General features: G+C 38.3%; 10 protein-coding genes across 10 annotated transcripts; 7 read left to right on the top strand and 3 right to left on the bottom strand.

The window, feature by feature from the left end:
- Nucleotides 1-67: 67 nt before the first annotated feature.
- On the top strand, nucleotides 68-1,429 carry B0P05DRAFT_639736 (uncharacterized protein; the record flags this gene model as incomplete). Its single annotated transcript, XM_051583725.1, has 2 exons — nucleotides 68-910; nucleotides 959-1,429. The coding sequence occupies exons 1-2, from the start codon at nucleotides 551-553 to the stop codon at nucleotides 1,427-1,429; spliced, it is 831 nt and encodes a 276-aa protein (XP_051432215.1). The 5' UTR covers nucleotides 68-550.
- Nucleotides 1,430-2,949: 1,520 nt separating this feature from the next.
- Nucleotides 2,950-4,035, top strand: B0P05DRAFT_553056 (uncharacterized protein). Its single transcript, XM_051579530.1, has one exon. The coding sequence runs from the start codon at nucleotides 3,186-3,188 to the stop codon at nucleotides 3,681-3,683; it is 498 nt and encodes a 165-aa protein (XP_051432216.1). The 5' UTR covers nucleotides 2,950-3,185; the 3' UTR covers nucleotides 3,684-4,035.
- Nucleotides 4,036-5,331: 1,296 nt separating this feature from the next.
- Nucleotides 5,332-9,108, top strand: B0P05DRAFT_553058 (citrate synthase-like protein). Its single transcript, XM_051579531.1, has 3 exons — nucleotides 5,332-5,727; nucleotides 5,823-8,345; nucleotides 8,399-9,108. The coding sequence occupies exons 1-3, from the start codon at nucleotides 5,368-5,370 to the stop codon at nucleotides 9,038-9,040; spliced, it is 3,525 nt and encodes a 1,174-aa protein (XP_051432217.1). The 5' UTR covers nucleotides 5,332-5,367; the 3' UTR covers nucleotides 9,041-9,108.
- A 218-nt stretch (nucleotides 9,109-9,326) lies between these two features.
- Nucleotides 9,327-12,299, top strand: B0P05DRAFT_553060 (uncharacterized protein). The gene is made up of 10 exons (XM_051579532.1): nucleotides 9,327-9,803; nucleotides 9,885-10,258; nucleotides 10,310-10,538; nucleotides 10,598-10,728; nucleotides 10,772-10,819; nucleotides 10,865-11,011; nucleotides 11,058-11,351; nucleotides 11,399-11,662; nucleotides 11,713-11,956; nucleotides 12,017-12,299. Exons 1-10 carry the CDS (start codon nucleotides 9,407-9,409, stop codon nucleotides 12,256-12,258), a joined length of 2,370 nt encoding a protein of 789 aa, XP_051432218.1. The 5' UTR covers nucleotides 9,327-9,406; the 3' UTR covers nucleotides 12,259-12,299.
- A 523-nt stretch (nucleotides 12,300-12,822) lies between these two features.
- Nucleotides 12,823-14,056, bottom strand: B0P05DRAFT_553065 (40S ribosomal protein S1; the record flags this gene model as incomplete). The annotated part of the gene is made up of 4 exons (XM_051579533.1): nucleotides 13,939-14,056; nucleotides 13,844-13,859; nucleotides 13,733-13,771; nucleotides 12,823-13,566 (listed from the first exon to the last, which is right to left on the bottom strand). The coding sequence occupies exons 1-4, from the start codon at nucleotides 13,940-13,942 to the stop codon at nucleotides 12,825-12,827; spliced, it is 801 nt and encodes a 266-aa protein (XP_051432219.1). The 5' UTR covers nucleotides 13,943-14,056.
- A 518-nt stretch (nucleotides 14,057-14,574) lies between these two features.
- Nucleotides 14,575-15,106, bottom strand: B0P05DRAFT_553067 (uncharacterized protein). The gene has a single exon (XM_051579534.1). It carries the CDS (start codon nucleotides 15,040-15,042, stop codon nucleotides 14,818-14,820), a length of 225 nt encoding a protein of 74 aa, XP_051432220.1. The 5' UTR covers nucleotides 15,043-15,106; the 3' UTR covers nucleotides 14,575-14,817.
- Nucleotides 15,107-15,284: 178 nt separating this feature from the next.
- B0P05DRAFT_553068 (uncharacterized protein) lies at nucleotides 15,285-17,030 on the top strand. The gene is made up of 7 exons (XM_051579535.1): nucleotides 15,285-15,473; nucleotides 15,521-15,628; nucleotides 15,676-15,729; nucleotides 15,776-16,353; nucleotides 16,398-16,529; nucleotides 16,574-16,872; nucleotides 16,927-17,030. The coding sequence occupies exons 1-7, from the start codon at nucleotides 15,323-15,325 to the stop codon at nucleotides 16,946-16,948; spliced, it is 1,344 nt and encodes a 447-aa protein (XP_051432221.1). The 5' UTR covers nucleotides 15,285-15,322; the 3' UTR covers nucleotides 16,949-17,030.
- Nucleotides 17,031-17,129: 99 nt separating this feature from the next.
- Nucleotides 17,130-18,177, top strand: B0P05DRAFT_475472 (methionine aminopeptidase, merops subfamily M24; the record flags this gene model as incomplete). The annotated part of the gene is made up of 6 exons (XM_051574841.1): nucleotides 17,130-17,498; nucleotides 17,553-17,716; nucleotides 17,761-17,858; nucleotides 17,896-17,945; nucleotides 17,986-18,087; nucleotides 18,136-18,177. 6 exons carry the CDS (start codon nucleotides 17,130-17,132, stop codon nucleotides 18,175-18,177), a joined length of 825 nt encoding a protein of 274 aa, XP_051432222.1.
- B0P05DRAFT_206205 (ML domain-containing protein) lies at nucleotides 17,993-18,929 on the top strand. Its single transcript, XM_051573221.1, has 3 exons — nucleotides 17,993-18,087; nucleotides 18,136-18,429; nucleotides 18,473-18,929. The coding sequence occupies exons 2-3, from the start codon at nucleotides 18,269-18,271 to the stop codon at nucleotides 18,825-18,827; spliced, it is 516 nt and encodes a 171-aa protein (XP_051432223.1). The 5' UTR covers nucleotides 17,993-18,087; nucleotides 18,136-18,268; the 3' UTR covers nucleotides 18,828-18,929.
- B0P05DRAFT_621088 (uncharacterized protein) lies at nucleotides 18,471-20,918 on the bottom strand. The gene is made up of 3 exons (XM_051583438.1): nucleotides 19,164-20,918; nucleotides 19,044-19,116; nucleotides 18,471-18,986 (listed from the first exon to the last, which is right to left on the bottom strand). Exons 1-3 carry the CDS (start codon nucleotides 20,868-20,870, stop codon nucleotides 18,838-18,840), a joined length of 1,929 nt encoding a protein of 642 aa, XP_051432224.1. The 5' UTR covers nucleotides 20,871-20,918; the 3' UTR covers nucleotides 18,471-18,837.
- Nucleotides 20,919-21,157: the final 239 nt, after the last annotated feature.

The raw sequence follows: 21,157 nt of genomic DNA on the forward strand, positions 1-21,157 counted from the left end.
AAAAGTAAAAAAAAAAGTTTATATATTACTGCTCCTACAAACGAAAGAAACTTTACGCATTATGTTACAAGTCTAGAACGATCAAATATTTGTCTGGTCGATCATACTTTATGTACTACAAGTATGCTTTATATTGACATGATTTCTTTCTTTCTTATATTAGCGCCCTTGATTTCATTATTCTTTTTTTATAAACAAATGCTTAATTTGTCATAAATCAAAATGTCAGTTTGGATATAAAATCTCTGTAGACTTTTATTTTCTTTTGTTCTTTATTCATTTATCATCATGACACACTATTCGTATTCATCAGAACGATTGCCTAGTATTGCTATGTTGAACCATACCTATGTCCCATGTCACTTTAGCAAATCTCTTGTTGTATCTCCCCCTTTGACACCTCTTGTATCACCTTCTACTTCAACCTTACATGACTATAAAATATGCCTAGAAATAAAAAAGGCCACAGCAACGACAACAACATAAACATGTATGTCACTTTCAATTTTGCGGCTGGAGTTTCAAACGCTATGAACATTTGAAGCGGCACATGCTGGTCCATACAGGTGAAAGACCTTATGTGTGCCATTTCCCTAGTTGCGGTAAAAGTTTCAGCCGCTCAGACAACTTTCACGCTCATTACCGCACGCACACTAAAATTAAAAATGCTGCTCGAAAGAAGAAGAGCGATACAAGGCCAAATGTAACCACAGGTGATGATCCAAGTAGCTCCTTTTCATTATTGGCCAATCACTATAAACCTCAGCAACAGAACATTCTGACTTCAAATTGTCATGTTGCTAGTACTGTTGCGGCAAATGCAGCGGCAGCAGTAGTAGCAGTATCACAACAATTTGGATCTAGTAGTGTGTATTATAATACCCATTTGCATCATCACTCATCTTCAGAGGTATGTCTATCATAAAGGACAGCACTTATTTAATTTTTATATGATAAGATGATAGATTTTACAAGAAATAATCATAGTAACACAACATTTCAAAATTATGGCATGTTAAATTTTGATATGCCAAAGTGCTCTTCTTCTCCTCCTATTAGCCCAGTCTCTTCAGCCGCGTCTTTATCATTATTAAATCATGAAATATCACCACCTGATTCATACCAACCTTCACCTTCACCCAACCCAATCTATGCATTTCCTTACTCTGTTCAAACAGACATTCAGTACAGCACTACAAAGAGGTCCCAAACCAGTATCAAGTCACATGCATGTCCAGTACTACAATGTCTTCGCCGCTTCAAGAGACTAGAGCATTTGAAGCGACATATGCGCATACACACGCTGGAAAGACCTTTTGCTTGTACTTTTCCTGGTTGTCAAAAGAAGTTTTCCCGATCCGACAACTTATCTCAACATACCAAGACCCATCAAAAGCACCAAGAAAAGAAACGAAAAAAGAAAGAGTAACTGATCCTAATTAAAATAAAGAAATATACACTCTTTCGGAAAAGCTGTTTTGTATCATTCACAGTCTGCGAATGACCATATAAATCATCTTTTTTGCTTAGTGATAGAAAAAATGTTGGCACGTCATAGACTGTGTGAATCGCGTATGCTATGAGAGTAACTATGAATGCGGTAGGTTCTTTAGTGGTCTAGTATGGCACCATCAACCAAGATGCAGCGTTTAGCAAGCCATATGCTTCCCTGGCTTGAAAAGGAGACAGCTGCGACCCAAAAGGACTCCATCTTTCAAGAGGACAACGCCTCATACCAAGTTCTATAAGTTAAAGAGTATGGTTGCAACCTTTAATTTTTGGCCCGCCCAGAGCTCTAATCTTACTCCTATTGAAAACATTTGGCCATACTTGAAACTTCGTATACACAAGCGCAAGAGTGATATTAAGAATTTGAAACAATTAGAACAGGTATTGAGGCACGAATGGGAATATATTGATCCTCAATACCTTCATACACTTGTTTCAAGTATGTTTAATAGATGTGCTGCCGTCATTAAGGCTAGAGGAGAGGGGGTACTCTAAATATTGATTTTTTTACAATAAAACATGTCTCTCTTTAGTCCTTATATACAGAATTTGACACGATCCTTATTATAAAATAGTCACCTTAACGTGTATGCATTTCATTCTTTTTATATATATATATATTAGTGTAACTTTATTGACAATATTTTAAGCAACAATTAGATTAATATGCTGGAATTTATCCAAGCATAAGTTTAGTGCTCCTGTGGAATTCCACAGCTCTTCCTCGAAGAAGCATAACCAGTGATAATGCCATAGTGCTGCAAGGCCAGCTCCTATAGAGAATAGCACTTTGTCTTGATAACGAGCGTTATCTATAGAAGTCAAGGATATTAGGGCTTGTCACAAAGACATAGGTGTAGGGAATACCTTACTCAAATTAACATGAGCGAGGTAAGCTTCTCAGTAGCTCCATTTGAAGCTGTAGTCAGCGAACATATGAAACTGAGTTTCAGCTTCAGAACCAAATGTAGACTCAGAATTCGTATTGAATACATAGTTAGTACATAAACTTTCGTAGTTCATAATAATAAAAAGACTCAAATTATTTGATTCCACTTCGCGGATAGCCAAATAGCCACCTTTAGTGGCTTAACAAAAAAAAAATATGGAAATAACACAAAAGAGTCTTTACGCCTTAAAGAATTACTGAGCATACTTTTTTCTAGCAAAAGAAAAAAGTCGAGGATGGACTTTAGATTTACTGAGTAACTTTTAAATAAAGAAGAGAAAATCAATTGAAGACTAAGCTTGCTTGAATAAGATATAAGATAATGCTCTATCGATTAAAGAACTGAAGATATTTATACTAAATGAAAATGTCGGTTGAATACATATGGAAAGATTGATCGAAGTACTTTGAAAGAGCGCGGCTGACGTGAATCACTCAGCTCACAGCAACAGAGCAATGGCTGCCTTTTACAGCTTTTATAACTCCTTCGTTTTCAGCTTTTGCAGTATTATGTTTATTTCTTCGCTTCAGTTACTAGACTGGTGGTAGGTTTCCTCCGAAACTTTCAAAAGATCTTGATGCTTTGCTTTCTCTTTTGAGGATTCTGACAATAGTCAAAAATAGCAAGCTTCCTTTCTCTTTTAATGGCAATTTATACGACCAGCAGCTTGCTTCTCTGGTCACAAATGAGAAGAGGACAGATACACAAGAAAAAAGCAGAATTGTCATGACCATGAGTAGCTATGATTACAGCAACCGCTTTGACTTCATCAAAGATATGGCCTGCACTGGAAGCGAGACTACAGATTGCTTTACTAAATGTATTATCAATGTCATTCTTGGTATTGAAGCTAATTTGACCTCCGTGAGCATTCAACGTTCAGAGATGCACGTACAGTCATCTTTCATGCATCCTCTAATCCGTGGAATTTGTAAATATTCTGCCAATGTAGTCGCTTATTGTCCTAATCAATTGGGTGTAGCGGATGGTGATCTTCATCTCCTTTCTGGTAGGCCCGACTACCGAGTGGATACGTACTTGCCACCACTCTATACCAGCAAGTATACAAGTCTTTTCGGTGATGTTAAACCCTTATCAAGCTCAAGCCGTGAAGTCGATTTTTTGATCAACTTTTATAAGATCTGTATCTTCATGAAGCTTGAGCTTAGACATAGTACAACAAAGGCTCAGTTGGGTTTCAGACAGTGGGAGCCGTTGTTATAAGAACAACAAGCTTCACTATGCTCATTGGTCAGATTGATACCGTTTATCGAATCTGCCAAATTTACGAAAATCATTGTACTGTCCTTGGCTCTTCAAGCTTGAACTCTGTCTCTTCGGACATTCCTCGTTCGCCAACCCTTCCTTTCTCTGTCTTGAAAGCTTTGCTTTCACAAAACAAGACAAGGTCTTCTAGCTTGAAGAGAAATCTAGATCAAATATCTTAACTTCTTTTCTCTTCTCTTCTTTCATTATTTCTTTCCCCTTTTCTCTATTTATGCATTATCATTATTGTTTTTGGTTTTTTTTTTGTTCTCCTTTATTATACACTGACCTGAAATAAAAGTTAGCCCAGTTTTTTCATTCAAACTCAGTAAAAAAGATATCATGATCCAAAAGCCCTTTATATACTTAAATGCGCTCAGTTTTTTGTGGATAATTTGTTGAGATGTTTATTTCAAGATAATGTAAGCAGAAAAAATCATTACTTGATGCTACAGCCTTAAACATCAATCACAACTTAGTATTAGTTGGTCATATTGTGTAGTAGTATGCATGTAATGATTTGAAGCAATTATGCAATTGACAAGATAAAGTGGTATTCAACTACTTCCTCGTATCCATGTCAATATTTTACGTAAGCTGGTTCATATATGCTACTAGTTTGCTTCTCTTTTATCTCCTCTCTATTTTCTGCTCTTTCTTATAACCTAATGTAAGTAACAATACAAATATTGCTTATGTATCTCATGCTCTGCTTAATTTCCAGAATTTAATTTTTGCTTTATTTTTTTCCACACGATTTTTTTTTCAATAAAATGTATTTATACCATTTTAAAAACAAACACCTCTAAGAGGTGGCACTATAAGATCTATACAGCAGCTGTAGAGATCTTGTTTAAAAGACAATGTATATCTTGCTATAAATATTTTGCTGCAGTTCTATAGAGAGGTCTTGATAGAATAAGGTGCCTGTCTTTTTTTATTTCATTCTTGATACTTTGGATGTACTTGATCGACATGGATGCTCTTACACGTCTCATATCAAATTGAAAAGCTAATGTTCAGCCAAGGATATGGATGTGTGTACCTTCCGCCATATTCTCCTGAGCCTAAACCTATCGAGCAATTTTGATCCATGGTCAAAGGTGAGATGGAAAGAGAGAAACTGTCGAAGGGAGACTTTGACTTCGAGGATAGTTGATGCTCGTCTATTTAGAAAATCTTTGTGGATTTTGTCGATACTCTGACTCAAAGTTACAAGTATGTTTGAATAAAGAGCCTCTCTAAGACTGCACAACTGTGCAGTTGAAATCCTGATGGTGTGCAACCTTTATTTTTTGTTGACGCTATATTTTTTTTCTCTTAGTGTGCAGTCTATAATCGGAAATGGTGTATATTCCCCCCCCCCCAATCTTGATGATGCATTTACTGGGGGCTATTTTAAGCTTCCCCAAATTACCATGTTGGGGATACAGCCAAAGCTAACAGAGATTAGGAGGGAAGCGGCATAAAGTCCTAAACCAGTTTTTAGACCTCGGCGGCAGACCATTTAAGGAATCTAATTGATGGCTCCCGGATAGCGAGTCACACCAACTTCTAAATAAATAAACATATAAGCTTTTCAATTCTCGCTTCCTCTTTTTTTTTCATCTTTTCATCCCTCTTTTTTTTTCGTACTTATCATATGTCTGCCAAACCCATCAGAGAATATGATGGTAAGCTTTTGTTAGCTCACCATCTTTTGCGTGCACCTCTTGTAGGTGGTCAACAAGAAGGTGCTTCTCTTTTTACTCCTGCTGCTACTAAATTGGCTCATATCAATGTAAACACTTCTCTTTTGGGTGATGCTGCTGCTTTTAATGCTGCTTTAAAGCAACAACTTGATAATCTCGAACAAACACATCCTTGGTTGTTGACAGATAAATTGGTTGCCAAGCCCGATCAATTGATCAAGCGTAGAGGAAAGCATGGTCTCTTGGCTCTTAACAAGGAATGGCCCGAAGCTCGTAAGTGGATTGAAGAACGCGCAGGCAAAGAAATCAAGGTAAAGATTCGTTCAAAAAAGACAGAAAAAAAATTTAGATGAAATTACTATATTTGGAGGTTTGATCGCGCATATCTAACTGATAATAACCTTAGATTGAAAGAACGACTGGTGTTCTCAAAACCTTTTTGGTTGAACCTTTTGCTCCCCACCCCGATAACACTGAATACTATATCTGTATCAACTCTGTTCGTGAAGGTGACTATATTCTCTTTACACATGAAGGTGGTATTGAAGTGGGTGATGTGGACGCCAAGGCCTTGAAGCTTTTGATTCCTGTTGCCAATACTGAGTTCCCCTCATCCGAAACGATCAAAGAAACTCTCTTGAAGGATGTGCCTGAATTCAAGCGCGATGTACTTGTTGATTTTATCCGTCGTCTCTATGCTGTCTATGTTGACCTTCATTTTACTTACCTTGAAATCAACCCCTTGGTCGTCACTGACCCTGTCGAAGGCCAAACTCCTCAAGTCATGTACCTCGATTTAGCCGCTAAACTCGATCAGACAGCTGAATTTGAAGCTGGCCCCAAGTGGGCTATTGCCAGAGCCCCTCAAAACATTGGTCTTGCTGTTACTGCTGACTCACAACATGTGGATCAAGGACCACCTATGGAATTTCCCGCTCCCTTTGGCCGTGAATTGACACGTGAAGAAGCTTACATTCAAGAATTAGATGGAAAGACCGGTGCTTCTCTTAAATTGACTGTGCTTAACAAGGATGGCCGCATCTGGACCATGGTTGCTGGTGGTGGTGCCTCTGTTGTCTATTCAGATGCCATTGCTGCCTTGGGCTATGCTGACCAACTTGCCAACTATGGTGAATACTCTGGTGCCCCTACCGAAACTCAAACTTACGAATACGCCAAGACCATTTTAGACTTGATGACTCGTGGTGATGTTCAACCTGAAGGTAAACTTTTATTTATTGGTGGTGGTATTGCCAACTTCACCAATGTGGCTACTACCTTCAAGGGTATCATTCGTGCCTTGACTGAATTCAAGCAGCCCCTTATTAACCACAAGGTCCGTATCTTTATTCGTCGTGGTGGTCCCAACTACCAAGAAGGTCTTCGTGCCATGCGTCAATTGGGTGAAACACTTGGTGTCGAAATCCAAGTCTTTGGTCCTGAAACTCACATTACTGAAATTGTTCCTTTGGCTTTAGAAGGCAAGGCTACCACACTCCAATCGAATTCTAATGCTTCTTCTGGTAACTTGTTCCAAGACCAAATCTTTGGCTCTGCTACTCCTTCCGGCACTAGTACCCCTAAGCTTACGATTGCTGAAGACAACCAAACACCTACCAACCCCAGTGAACGCATGACCTACTTTGAACAAACCCAAGAAGAATCAACTGAATGGTACCGCCCCTTCACTTCCAAGACGCGTGCCTTTGTGTATGGTATGCAACCCCGTGCTGTTCAAGGTATGCTTGACTTTGACTTTATGTGTAAGCGTGAGACTCCTTCTGTTGCTGCCATGGTCTATCCTTTCGGTGGCTCTCATGTTCAAAAGTTCTACTGGGGTACAAAGGAAACCTTGATTCCTGTCTTTACTTCTCTTAAAGATGCTGTTGAAAAGTTCCCTGAAGTCGATGTTGTTGTCAACTTTGCTTCTTGTCGTTCCGTCTTTGATTCTACACGCGAAATCTTTAGCTACTCTGAACAAATCAAGACCATTGCCATCATTGCTGAAGGTGTACCTGAACGCCGTGCTCGTCAATTGTTGCATGAAGCAGAAGCTCGTAAGGTCCTTGTGATTGGCCCTGCCACTGTAGGTGGTATCAAACCTGGTTGTTTCAAGATTGGTAACACGGGTGGTATGATGGATAACATTGTGTCTTCCAAGCTTTACAGAGCTGGTTCTGTTGGCTATGTTTCCAAGTCGGGTGGTATGTCTAACGAATTGAACAACATTATTTCTCGTACAACCGACGGTGTGTATGAAGGTGTTGCTATTGGTGGTGATCGTTATCCTGGCTCTACCTTTATTGACCACTTGTTGCGTTATGAAGAAGACCCCAACTGTAAGATGCTTGTCTTGCTTGGTGAAGTAGGTGGTGTTGAAGAATACCGTGTGATCGAAGCTGTCAAGAACGGTACTATCAAGAAGCCTATTGTCGCTTGGGCCATTGGTACTTGTGCCAAGATGTTCACGACCGATGTTCAATTTGGTCACGCTGGTTCCATGGCCAACTCTGACTTGGAAACTGCTGATGCCAAGAACAATGCTATGCGTGCTGCTGGTATTGTTGTGCCTGAGACGTTTGAAAAGATGCCTTTGGCTCTAGCTGACACTTACAACAAACTCGTCAAGGACGGTGTGATTCATCCTAAGGCTGAACCTGAAATTCCCAAGATCCCTATTGATTACTCTTGGGCTCAAGAACTTGGCTTGGTCCGTAAGCCTGCTAGTTTTGTTTCCACCATTGTGGACGACAGAGGTCAAGAATTATTGTATGCAGGTATGAGAATCACCGATGTCTTTTCAGAAAATCTTGGTATTGGTGGTGTGCTTTCTCTCTTGTGGTTTAAGCGTAGACTTCCCGACTATGCTTGTAAGTTTATTGAGATGGTCTTGATGTTGACTGCTGATCACGGTCCTGCTGTGTCTGGTGTAAGTATTATAAAGATGTTAAAACAGAATGGGATATTGACGTTGATGGATAGGCCATGAACACAATCATTACTACCCGTGCTGGTAAAGACTTGATTTCTTCTCTTGTGTCTGGTCTCTTGACGATCGGTGAACGTTTTGGTGGTGCTCTTGATGGTGCTGCTACCAACTTCACCAAGGCTTATGACAGTGGTTTAACGCCTCGCGAATTTGTCACTTCTATGCGTAAGGCAAACAAGTTGATCCCTGGTATTGGTCACAAGATTAAATCTCGCACTAACCCTGATATGCGTGTCGAATTGGTCAAGGAATACGTCAAGAAGAACTTCCCCAACACACCTATTCTCGATTACGCCTTAAAGGTTGAAGAAATCACCACAAGCAAGAAAGACAATTTGATCTTGAATGTTGATGGTTGTATTGCTGTCTCTTTTGTTGATCTTTTACGTGGTTCTGGTGCTTTCACTCCTGATGAAGCTGAAGAATACATGCGTATCGGTACTTTGAACGGTTTGTTTGTGCTTGGTCGTTCCCTTGGTTTCATTGGTCATCATTTGGATCAAAAGCGTTTGAAGCAAGGTCTTTACAGACATCCTTGGGATGATATTTCTTACCTTTTGCCTTCTTTGGATCCCGAGACCTTGGATCCTCGTCGTGTCAATGCTCGTGTGAATGTTCAACCCAAGCAAAAATAACTTTTGTAATTTAGATTCACTATTGTAAATTCTTTTTATTTAAATAAACAAACATGTAATACAGCGCATTTTATACGTCATACATTGGTGAGGATGATAACTTGGAGCACAAAATGTCGCTTGAATTTAAATGCCCGTTGGTGATAGTCAGAGTAGAGAGAGAGAGAGAAAAAGAAAGAGAGAGAGAAAGAGAAGAGGAGGGTAAATATTGGCTTGGATAGTGTTTATGTTCACAAAGATTAAGAGGAAAACCAAGTTACCATACTGTTTTTAGTAACAATGATGAAACGCACGTTCTTTTAAATAGCTTCTCTTTTTCTCTCCTTTTTCCCTTTTTTTCTCTCTTTCTTTTCTTAAAAAAATAAAATGGCGACATTAGAGGATACATCGGAAATCACTGAAGAAATTAAAGACAGCTATATTCGTCAAAATTTACCTGTGAGGCGTCAGAGTCTTATTGTCTACCAAGACAAACTAAGATCCGAACAACAAGATGAACAACCGAAAAGACACGCAAGTATGATGGACTTGTCAACAGCACCCCATACTACCAACAGACTCTATAACAGCAAATCAATGAATTCTCTATCTCCTAAAAAACATAACCGACCCAATCCACCACTTTCTATTCAAATTGATTCTCAAACGATACAGACAAGCAACAGTAGTCAAAGTAGTGGAAGCAGTTCTTCTGATTTCTTTATGGACACTCTTTTTGAAGAAGAACCACAACAGCCATCTCAAAGAATACCAAGATTTATTGGTAATAGAGCCATAAAGGGGGGGGCGTGTGGAGCGGGAAAAAGGGGAGAGCATATTTTTTTAAACTCACAATATAAATTAGGTCGTCTTAAACAAAGTAAATCGGACACAACTCACAGATACAACCCTACAAAAAGAAGACCGTCAGATGATACATCGAGTCCATTAGCACAATCATGGAACGATATGTCACAACCCCTCTTTAGACTAAAAAATGTATTTTCTCGTCTACAAACAACCAATAATAACTGTGATACTAGAAAGCGCACATCTATCTATAGTCAGGAATTACGAAAACGAAAAAACAAATGGACAGATAAAAAAAAGTCGGCGACTGTCTATACTGCCTTATTATCGCATGTATCCAGCGAATTTCTAAAGAGAATACAGTTATCTGCTATTGCTTTCAAAGACGGTATTCAATATCATGATGTCTTTAGTGGATCAGTAGCTGTGGTAAGTGATTTCGTCTTCTTTTTTTTTTCTCTTACTGATGTCCCTTACTAGGATTGTATTCTGGAAATCTTGAATACAAATGATCGGAATTTGGCCTTATTAGTGGGACGTGCACTTGAAAACCAAGGGTTTTTTCATCATGTCAATTATGACCATCGTCTAAGGGATTTGGAAATTGAACTTTATCAGTTCCAATATGTGAACAATACAGTCTATGATGCATTACCCACTGCCAGTTCCAATAAATTATTGCCACTTAAAAAGTCAAATCGAAAGCATGGTATATGAACACTTGCAACAGAAAGAAAGAAAGAAAAAAAAATCTAATAGGTCTATTAGTGCCATCGATTTGCGAAACCTTACCGATCAATGGTGTATTTTCTGTTCTTACGGATTGCTATTCGCCTACTTGCACACGAAAGAATCCGTGTTATAGCATCAGTTGTCCTAGAAAAATGACGAAAAACAAGGTTTGGGTCATTCATGGTTCATTACAGCATACTTATTGAATAGAATGTACAACGTCCTTTGAGTTCTTATTTTCTTCGGACAGAACAAGAGGTATTTTGTATTGACTCATTTTTTTTTGTTTATCATTTTACCTAGTTACAGCTAAGGTCTTTATGGAGACATTCTGTACCTTTGAATATCGTATTGGGCACCAATGATATTGAACAAAAACGTCAAGAATGCATTTATGAACTCATTTACACAGAGGATGATTTCACAAGAGATTTACACTATGTTCAAGATGTAAGACACCAACTGTTTTCTCCAATGACTCAACGCTTTCATTTAGTTTTGGATTGAACCTCTTTTACATGGTGATATTATACCTATCGAAAGAAGACATGAATTTATTACAGATGTCTTTTGGAATTGGGCAGATATTGAACGCATCAGCACAAACTTGTCCAAAGATCTCACGCTAAGACAAGACAAACATTCTGTGATACCTTGTATTGGTGATATCTTATTGGAACATGTTGAAGGGTTTGAACCATTTGTGATTTATGGTGCACATCAAATTATTGGCAAACATACATTCGAATTAGAAAAGAAGAGAAATCCCAAGTTTTTACAGTTTGTAGAAGTAAGGGTCCCCACAAAAAAAAAACTGTGTTACTCACTATGCATAAGAAATTGGAAAGACAACCTGAATCAAGGAGACTAGAGTTAAATGGTTATCTTACAAAACCTACCTCAAGGCTGGGACGATATAACCTGTTATTAAACGCAATTCATCAATTAACACCTAAAGAGCACAAAGACTATCAAGATATTCCTAAAGTGATTGATAAGATAACACGGTTCTTGGTTCAATTGAATAAGCGAGTAGGTTTATCAGATAATGCATTTCATTTAGAACAGATATCCAATCGTATTTTAGCCCCCAAGGGACATGTAAGCTTCAATATTTTTTTTTTTAGAATGTATGTGACTCATCTCAATAGAACTTGAATTTACTTGATCCTAAACGTCAACTCTTAATGAGAGGCAAAATGAAAAAGTGTGGCCAATACACAAACAAGAACACAAACCATGTTGTCATACCTTCATTACTGGATATTCAAGTCTTTTTGTTTGATCATTACCTTGTGTTTTGCAAGATTAAACATCAAGATGGACTTGATTATTATAAACTATACCAAAAACCTATTCTAGTCAAACATTTACATGCGTTTATACCACATTCTGGTAAGTGTACTATTTTGATTGTTTATATATATATATATATATATATTTATGCTCTTGTAGTGATTATTCCCCCCACAAAATCATTCAGTACATCACATATCTATAGTAAATTATCGCCCAGTACTTTTCAGAACAGTATTTCTGACATGACTCCTCCTCCACAAACAAAGACCCATGTGTTTCCTCTTAGTTTTTCAAACAAACAAGATACTTCTCCATCACCCATTACTTTCCTCGTCTCTACAGATTCAACTCGACATGTGTGGTTAAACAAGATAGAAGAAGCACAACAGCAACAATAACAACAATAGGATTGTACATAAATAAAAAACTAGACTTTAATGGCATAGACATACTACATATAGACATAAATAGGGTATATATATATATATAAAAACGAATGGAGTTGACAGCTTCTTCTTGTTTAGTGGTTGGCGTGGGGACAATGGTTTTCATGAGAGAATTGAGTAATATCGACGCCACATTTAGGGCAAAAATTATAGCCACTGTGATGATGTATGTTGAGGATATATGGTTGAATAATAAACATATTGAAGGGAAAAAGGTATATGATGTATATAGTGTCTGTATTTATAGTTGTTTTCTTGATCGGTTGATTAAAGCATATATATTGCAATTTATTACAATTCATTATTTATAGAGCACCTTTCTCCTATAAAAAGTGAGGGACCCCGTTCAACCCTTTATTATGAAAACAACCAATTCTTTCACTCTCCTTATGATGTTACACACTCATTTGAAAGCCACAGTCAATATATAGAAAAGAAAAGGCAAATACGTCATAGAAACTATTAATACTTTCACAAGATGGTAATACATTTGATTGAAGAAAATAGTCTAATTTTATTTAGACAGAGGCTTGAGGAGTGGGTTCAACAAAGTCCTTGGAGGCCTTGGCACCAGTATCATCACCAGCAGCAGCGGCACCACCGTGAAGAGCCAAGAGAGCAGAGACATCGAACTTGGGAGCCTTGAGGATCTTGACCTTACGAGTGTAGGTGTTTTGGAGAGGGTAGATACCTTGACAGGCCTTTTCGATGCGGACAGCAATGGCATCTTGAGCGGATTGAGAAGCAGAGGAGGTAACCTTAGCAACCAATTCCTTCAAGTCACAAGCAGAGGCTTCTTCAGTCATAATCTCGAACATCTTCTTACGGATTTGACGGATTTGAGCAGAAGTAGCATAGGTGGTCTTCTTGATTTGGTTACGGCGACGAGCAGTGAAGGAGATGGCAAAGAGACGGACGAGGTAACCGTCAGTGGTCTTGACATCAACGAAAGCTTCAACCAAAGATTGCCACTTCTTGACCATAGAACGGAGCTTGTCGGTGGTCATGTCCATACGGTAGAAGTTGGTAAGACAGTTCTTACCTTGGATTTCGTCAACCTTCAATTGGATCTTACGGAAGGAGCGAGATTCGTCCTTGGAGAGATCACCAAGAGACATTTCGACAACACGACCTTGGAGGGAGTCGTTGGCGTTACGGAGACCTTGAGTACGGTTGACAAGAGTCTTACCGACTTGACGGACATCGAACATAGAAGGAGCCTTGATATCGTACCAGTCCTTACGGGTGAAGGGATCAACACTACACAAGATAATTAATAAGTGTTCTCGATAAAAGAGTATTGCATAGAAATTCGAATGAGTGTTGTCATGTGTTGCACAGGTCATGTCGTATTGTTCGCTTTAAAATCCAACACATCAAGTACTGTCCACTCGTTCAATTTCATATGCTAAAGTTGTTTACTTACACCTTCTTCTTCAAACCCTTCTTTCCTTTACTAAGACGCCTATCATGGTGAATGAAGGTTAATAATCACGCACTTTCATCCATGTCGAATAAGAAAAAAAAGATTGCTTACTTGTTCTTGCCAACAGCTAGAATAAAAAAAGAGAGAATCAAACAGACGGTTAGAACATGTTATCTAATGGATGGATGGATGCCTGATGCACGTACCCATGATGTACTATGGATTAAAAAGAGGGATTATAGGGTTGTCAGCTTGTCATTGATTTAACTCTCGTAGTGAATTTGTATCTTCGCACTGCTCGCACATTATTTTCAAACCCCGTTTAGTGCCTTTTTTTTTTTTTTTAAAAAGAATCACTGTCACTGCATGAACATACACTGAACTTGAATTCCTTTAGTTTACAGTCAAGTAGAACGAAAGCAATGCACCATTCATCTGATATGGCATGTTGTCGTCTCACTAGTGAATTAAAAAAGAACAGCTTATTTGAGTAATTCGTAAGAAACGAGAACTGTGTTGCTTTGGGCATTTGCCTACAGTTAGAAAATGGTCACCTATTCTAGTCTAAAAATGAATTCTTGCATGCAAAATAGTCCCTTTTCAGTGACACATTTGACTTGGAAAGCCAAAGGAAAGTAAGGTTGACAATTGTTTTCTTTAAGATTGCCGTCTTTATTCATTTTGTTATAGTCGACGTTTGTTGGATTAGCAATGAAAGAAGGAGGTACTTTTTGAAAAAGATAATAGCTCACTTTTTTGGCTACATCTATTGCAGTATGTCTTATCTACAAAAGGGTAAAGAGTGTGTCTTAACTGTACATCGTCTCGAATCTATGCACTAGAGCGGTTTGTTCTGATGTGTTTCATTCTTTTGAAGCTTTGTAAGGAAAACCATCTTTTGCAAAAAAAGATAATATGGTTTCGCGTTTGAGGGGATGTATGCTCAATTGATTTGGACTGTATCTATAAGCAAATAGAGTATTCGACTTGGGAGATATATTGTCAATGAGTCATCGAAGACAATCGCATGCATCATCTAGTTCATCCTTGGTGAATAGGTGTGCCTTCTCAAATAAAGCTTTGACTTATTTGATTTCTAACCAAGTCATTGTCTTTCTCATGTGGGTTGAGTCATACAAGATGGTATTACATCTGTTTTCACAGAAAGAGATAAAGATGAGCTTGATGTAAGATACACCTCGCGATAAGTTCGAAAGGAGTATCAATGTAGCAAGAGCTGTTGCTGTTGGAATGGAAGAGAAGACGTTGGAAGTTTCCCTTGAAAAGAATGCCATCTTTAGATGTCTCATGCAATATTAGGTAAACTGAAATTGTCTCTAAATTCAAGAGAACAGACCATCTGTTTATTATGTCTGCGCTCTTTTATCAAGAAAAGAAAAAAAAAACCATTAGGAGGTTTCTCAGTGGCTTATGGAGAGAGGAGAGAGAGGAGAGAGGAGAGGATCCAATTGTCTACGTGACTTGAGTCACAGTCACAAAATCAACGAATTTTTATGAGTGTAGAGTGCGAGTGCTTTATTTTTCGTTGCATATTCTTAAACGCGTTTCTTTAAGATACAAAACAGGAATATGATGCTGACTTATTCATCGTATAATTCATACATTCTTGCCTCCAACAGTCTGCTACTGATGGCTTTTTTCTTGGTCAATTACTACGCCACAGCATGGAACATGCGTGCGCTTGAATACGTGTTGAGTTTACGCCTTGTGGTGATGTCAGGCAAGTACATGCTTATTTTGTTACTGTTGACCTAATATGCCCTTTAGAAAGAATTGTTTCAATGATTGCTTTTATTAATATCTGGTATGCCTCTAGGGGTATTGCAAACCCTTTCTTATCCTTTGTTGCTTTTCCTGTTAAACAATACTACTTGAGTAAGTCGATTGAATGTATTTATTGTATGTTATCTCACTCTGTATAGCTGCTGGACCTCTTTCAACTGCACTTGAAAAATTTGTGCATTCTATTCGATCAGGTAAACGACAAAGAATGATAAACACGCTTATTCATCCATCGTTTAGAATCCATCTCAAACAAGCCAACGCCATCTGTACCATCAACACCAACTACACCTGTAGTGAATGAAGAATCAAAAGAAGAAGCCTTTATGAAGTTGTTTTCTAGTCCTCAAAACAAACCACAAAAACAACCTTCTTACACTTTACCACACGCTAAACCCAAAACTGGATTAGAACCTGATCATTCTTTTCATACTGTATTTAACCAAATGTTATCTGCAACAACAGATCAATCTAGTATTCAGCAAAGAAATGTAGCCCAAGCTGAACTTAGGCAATTGTTTACCAATGATGCTCATTCTACTTGTACTAAGCCCATTACGATGACAAACAACTTGGTCATGACAGAACAACAACAAGAACAACAAGAACAACCATCTCATGTGCCTAAACTTCAATATACACCTTGTGTTCGACCTCCTATCAAACCCTCTCAACACCGTGAACGTCTGTTGTGGTTCTTGTCTCCTACTGCTGAAGTAGTAGAAGACTTCAGAATTGAACAAATGATTCAATTTCAACAAAACTGGCATAAATTCAATGATCGTACTTCGCGTGTACACTATGATAAAATGACAGATGTAAAGTATATCTTTGTGTGTTATGACTGATCCATATTGCATAGATTCTATTAAGCAAGATCTTTAAACCTTTGGCTGAATCCATTCATATCTATAATGAAATCCTTGCTTCTACAGGCCGTAATTTAGCCAATTGTCCTCCTAGTACAGCCATGTTTTCTTTGATGATGCCTCATGTAAGTTTAGTTTTTGATGATGAATAGCCTATTCATGATAATAGACCTCTACCATTGCTTTTAATATTCCTGAAATTGAAAACTTCATCAACATCAATGGTTATGCTAACCCTGAAGGAAGACAGTATGTCATGGACCGTATCAAGGAACTGGCTTCTAGTCATCGTATGGCTGCTTATCGTTTTACACCTAAAGCGCAGGGTATGCCTACAGATGCTCAGATCATTATCCATATCTTTACACATTATTTGAGTATCAAAGAACCTTATGCTATTCCTCCTTTGGTTCCTGTAGAAGGCGACTTGTTCAAGTTCTTATTAATTTATGTCAAGATTACACCAGAGTAAGTTTAGTTTCTTATGAGTTATATGCTTATCCTCTTTCTTTATTTTAATAGGTTGGATCATTGGCGATTGTAGATTTTTATAAATAAACTATATTTTTTTTTTTTCTTTTTCTTTTATTATTTTTACGAACATGTTCAAAAGACAGTTTCATTCGACGCGATCTTTGTTTTATCCTCGGGGCAACATAAAACCTCATTGGGGTCATTATGAACGACTTGTGCCTGCTTCTTTAGGAATCACAAACGTGAGACAGATGCCTCGTCGTCTTGTTCCTTCTCATATTGCTTATCCACCTTATGCATTTCAAGGCACTTCTTCTCATTGGGGACCTGATGTTGCCATGATCCAGACTGATCAAGAACACCAAAAGATGTATGCAGCATGTCAATTAGCCAAAAAGATCTTACAACTTGGTTCTACCATGTGTCAAGTAGGCATCACAACCAATACGATCGATCGTGTTCTTCATCAGGCTATAGTAGATCATGGTGCTTATCCTTCACCACTCAACTACATGGGGTTCCCCAAGAGTGTATGCACTTCTATCAATAACGTGATTGCCCATGGTATTCCTGATGATAGACCATTAAAAGAAGGTGATTTGATTAACATTGATGTGACGGTAAGGTGCGTTGACTATCACACACACACATATATAACTGACACATCGGCATAGGTTTATTTGGATGGCTATCATGGCGATACATCAGCTACTTTTCTAGTAGGACAAGTGGATGAGAAAGGAAAGGCATTGGTAGCATGTACAAAAGAGGCACTAGATAAAGCCATTGCTATTTGTGGACCTGGTGTTCCCTATAAAGAGATTGGCAGAGTGATTTGGTAAGTGTATGTTATGACACTGCATATCTTAAACAAGGGTCTAGTGAACATGCTTCTAAGCATGGATTTACTGTATCTGATGAATTATCAGGACATGGTATTGGTAAAGAATTCCATAGTTTACCCTTGATCTATCATCATGGTATGTTCAATCATGTCTTTTGTTTATTCATTTCTAGTAGTCAATGATGAACAAGGCAGTATGGTATCAGGCACTACATTTACTATTGTAAGTAACAAAACAAGTCATGGTGTCTGATGACATGTAGGAACCTATTCTATGCCAAGGATCAGCAACAGGTATTATGTGGCCAGATCAATGGACCATTTCAACAGTCGACGGAGGCAGAAGTGCACAATTTGAACATACAGTAAGCCTTTGTTTCTCTCTTAGCTTATTTAAACTAACATTCCTATAGTTATTAGTGGATGATGATGGAGTACAGATATTGACTGAATAAAATAAAATCGCAGTATCATGATCATGGGGTCTATTTAATTGGTGTTCCGTCATTACGACATTCTTTTTTCTTTTCTTTTACTTTTATTACGATGAAATTACCGACTTTAACACTTGTACTTGTTACTGTGCTTGGATTAGCCAATGCTAGCTATTTGCCTGGTTTAGTGGTTCAACAGGATGATGTTGGATTTACTTTGGGTGATTCTACTAAATTGATTACTAGTTGTGGTGATGATAAAGACATTTTAAGGTAAAATACGAGTCTCCATCATATACGTATTCACAAACCATAGTATTGACCATATTGGTTTATCGCCTGATCCTCCAGTCAAAGGACAAGACCTTCAGATTGATTTCAAGGGCTATTTGTCCGAAACTGTGCCTAATGGTACGGTTGTTGATATCATTGTCAAGTATGGTGTTGTCAAATTGATTCAAAAGACATTTGATTTCTGTGACAAAATTCAAGAAGTGGATGAAAAGTGCCCTATTCCTCAAGGTGAATTGACGTTTACCAAAGTAGTCTCTTTACCTAAAGAAATTCCTCCTGGAAAGTACACAGTGCATGCTGAAGTATACACACCAGAAAAGAAGAGAGTTACTTGTCTTATTGGTCAAACAGTCTTTCCTCGTACTCGCTTCGAATAAGCGCTCTTTATTATTTTTTGATATTTGGAATAGCTAGTTTTGCTTTTTCCTTGTATTTGTGTTGTAAATCTTCAAGTGTTTTTTCAAATAAATGTCTTATGGTTTCTACTTGTTTACTATAATCTTCTACTATGCTATTCAACACATATTGACCATTATCTAATAACAAAATATAGTCAGGCATATGTATATGTTTTATGGACCTCAAATACATACCTGATATAAGTGTGTCTTTGTTGGGTAATTCTTTCGAGGGTTGTTTGACAATCGTATAGTGAGGTAACAAGTCCTGTTGGAGTATGTGTGAGTACAAGGCAGCATTGGATTTTGACTTACTTTATAAATGTAGTCTTGTAATACAAGATCGCGAGGATCAGCCTGAATTTCTTCAGAATCTGAACTGATATCCATGTCTTCAATCTCACCATCTTCCAAGATATGTATCTGTTGTACTGGCAAATACCCAAGAAGATACGACTGAGGCAATTCTATGGTCGATCGAAATTGGTATTCTTCTGTTTTGTGGGATAGCCATGAAGCAACATTAGCAGCCACTTGAGCGTTCAGTGTTTCATAGGCTGTCACATCAGGCCATTCATTCTCCTTTGTAAACAAGGTCTTGAATATTTCTGACTTGAAGACAGCAGTAGACATGCTATAGTTCTTAAGCAATTCAAATGCTTTCATCTCTACTGAACCCAAGGCAATCATCCAAACAATAGGCGGTGGTTGTCCTTGCGTACCATGGAGTTTCTCAAACACGTCTCTTTTACGGGCAATACGCACATCCAAGCACAACACCATATCAACAGAAGCATTGAATTCTCCGACTGCTTGTGAGGATCTTGACATGGGCTGTGGTTTTGTCCTGACAACCACACCATATTCGCCATCCCATGTATCGTCCAAGGCATAATTCAATCGTGTACAGCACAACCGAAGATCTGCACGGATCAGTTCCCATAAAACAGCTTCGTCATTGATGTCTTTTGTGATGATGGCCAGATACAAATCTTGGTCTTTTAGCTGTTGAAGTAAATGATACACAAAACAAGTTTTGCCTGAATGCGACCATTGTTCTTTGTAGTCGAGGTCAATCATGGAAGTAGGCAAATTGAGTGCTTGAATGGCTCTGTCGAAATTGGTGTTGAAGAACATGGAGGCTTGAGCGCGAGAGTCGCTGACAATCACATTCGATTCTTGGACTTGGTCGGGTGTGCTAAAGATGGGAATGATAGAGGTTGGGTATGCGTAAATAGGTGTGCCTTTTGTTGATAGATCTGTGCTGAATTGATCCTGTTTGTACCAAATTGAATCTGTGGATGAAGTGGGTGGTTGTTTTGGTTGAGTATTAGATTGCTCTGGCTGTACAGAAGGTTGCACTGGTTGAGTATTAGACTGCTCTGGCTGTACAGAAGGTTGCTCTGGTTGAGTATTAGATTGCTCTGGCTGTACAGAAGGTTGCTCTGGTTGTACAGAAGGCTGCACTGCTGGTGGTGGCGCTGATTGTGTTTCAGCTGGTACTGATGGTACTTCTACTGGTACTGATGGCATGTTTTCTACAGGTGCGATAGTCTGTTCTACTTGCTTAGAAACAGGTATTGAATTACCCTGCTCTTCTTCTTCTATCTCCATCAAATCACTCATATTAAACTCTGATAATTCCTTTCTTCTCTCTCGATAAGCTGATAAATCAAACACAATCCCTTTAGGACCTGAGTCTTTAGGCTCTGTCTCTGTATCTGAATCTTCCAGAATATCCAAATGATCCACTGACAAGAGCATAGGTGCGTCTTCGGACGTAGGTATGTTATCCATATCAACATCGTCTAGATCTTTGAAGACCTCAAATAACTCGTGGGTGATGGGTTCTAAAAGCAATGGGTTGGCATTGTGTTTATTGAGAAGAGTAGATGAAAGGCGTTCAATACGTGCTTGTTCACTCAAGAATGAAGCAAGTTGGGATGAATCTAATGATGCAGAGATGGGTCTTGAATTAGATCTTTCTTGGAAAATCGGTAAATGCCCGTTCAAGAGTGTCATTGTAAAGAAAGAGAATAAGAAAGCATGGTTACGTGACGTTTGTTCTTTTTTTATGAATAAAAAAAAAAAGAATGCGCTACTTTAATTCTGGGCTGGGTGTTGTTGAGTGCCTTGGTCAGGGACATTGGAGTCCTAAATCAAAGACTTTTTCTCTTTAAAGCAACGAATTGACAATGTTATCTCCACCTTTCATGATTAGTTATAAGTACACTTTAGTTATGCTTTGGTTGCGTTTTCTTTTGATTGGCCAGAATCATTTTCCCAGTTTCGCTTAGGTTTCGTTTGCA

This window comes from Gilbertella persicaria (assembly GCF_025201335.1).
Source record: "Gilbertella persicaria strain CBS 190.32 chromosome Unknown B0P05scaffold_37, whole genome shotgun sequence".
Taxonomy (NCBI): domain Eukaryota; kingdom Fungi; phylum Mucoromycota; class Mucoromycetes; order Mucorales; family Choanephoraceae; genus Gilbertella; species Gilbertella persicaria.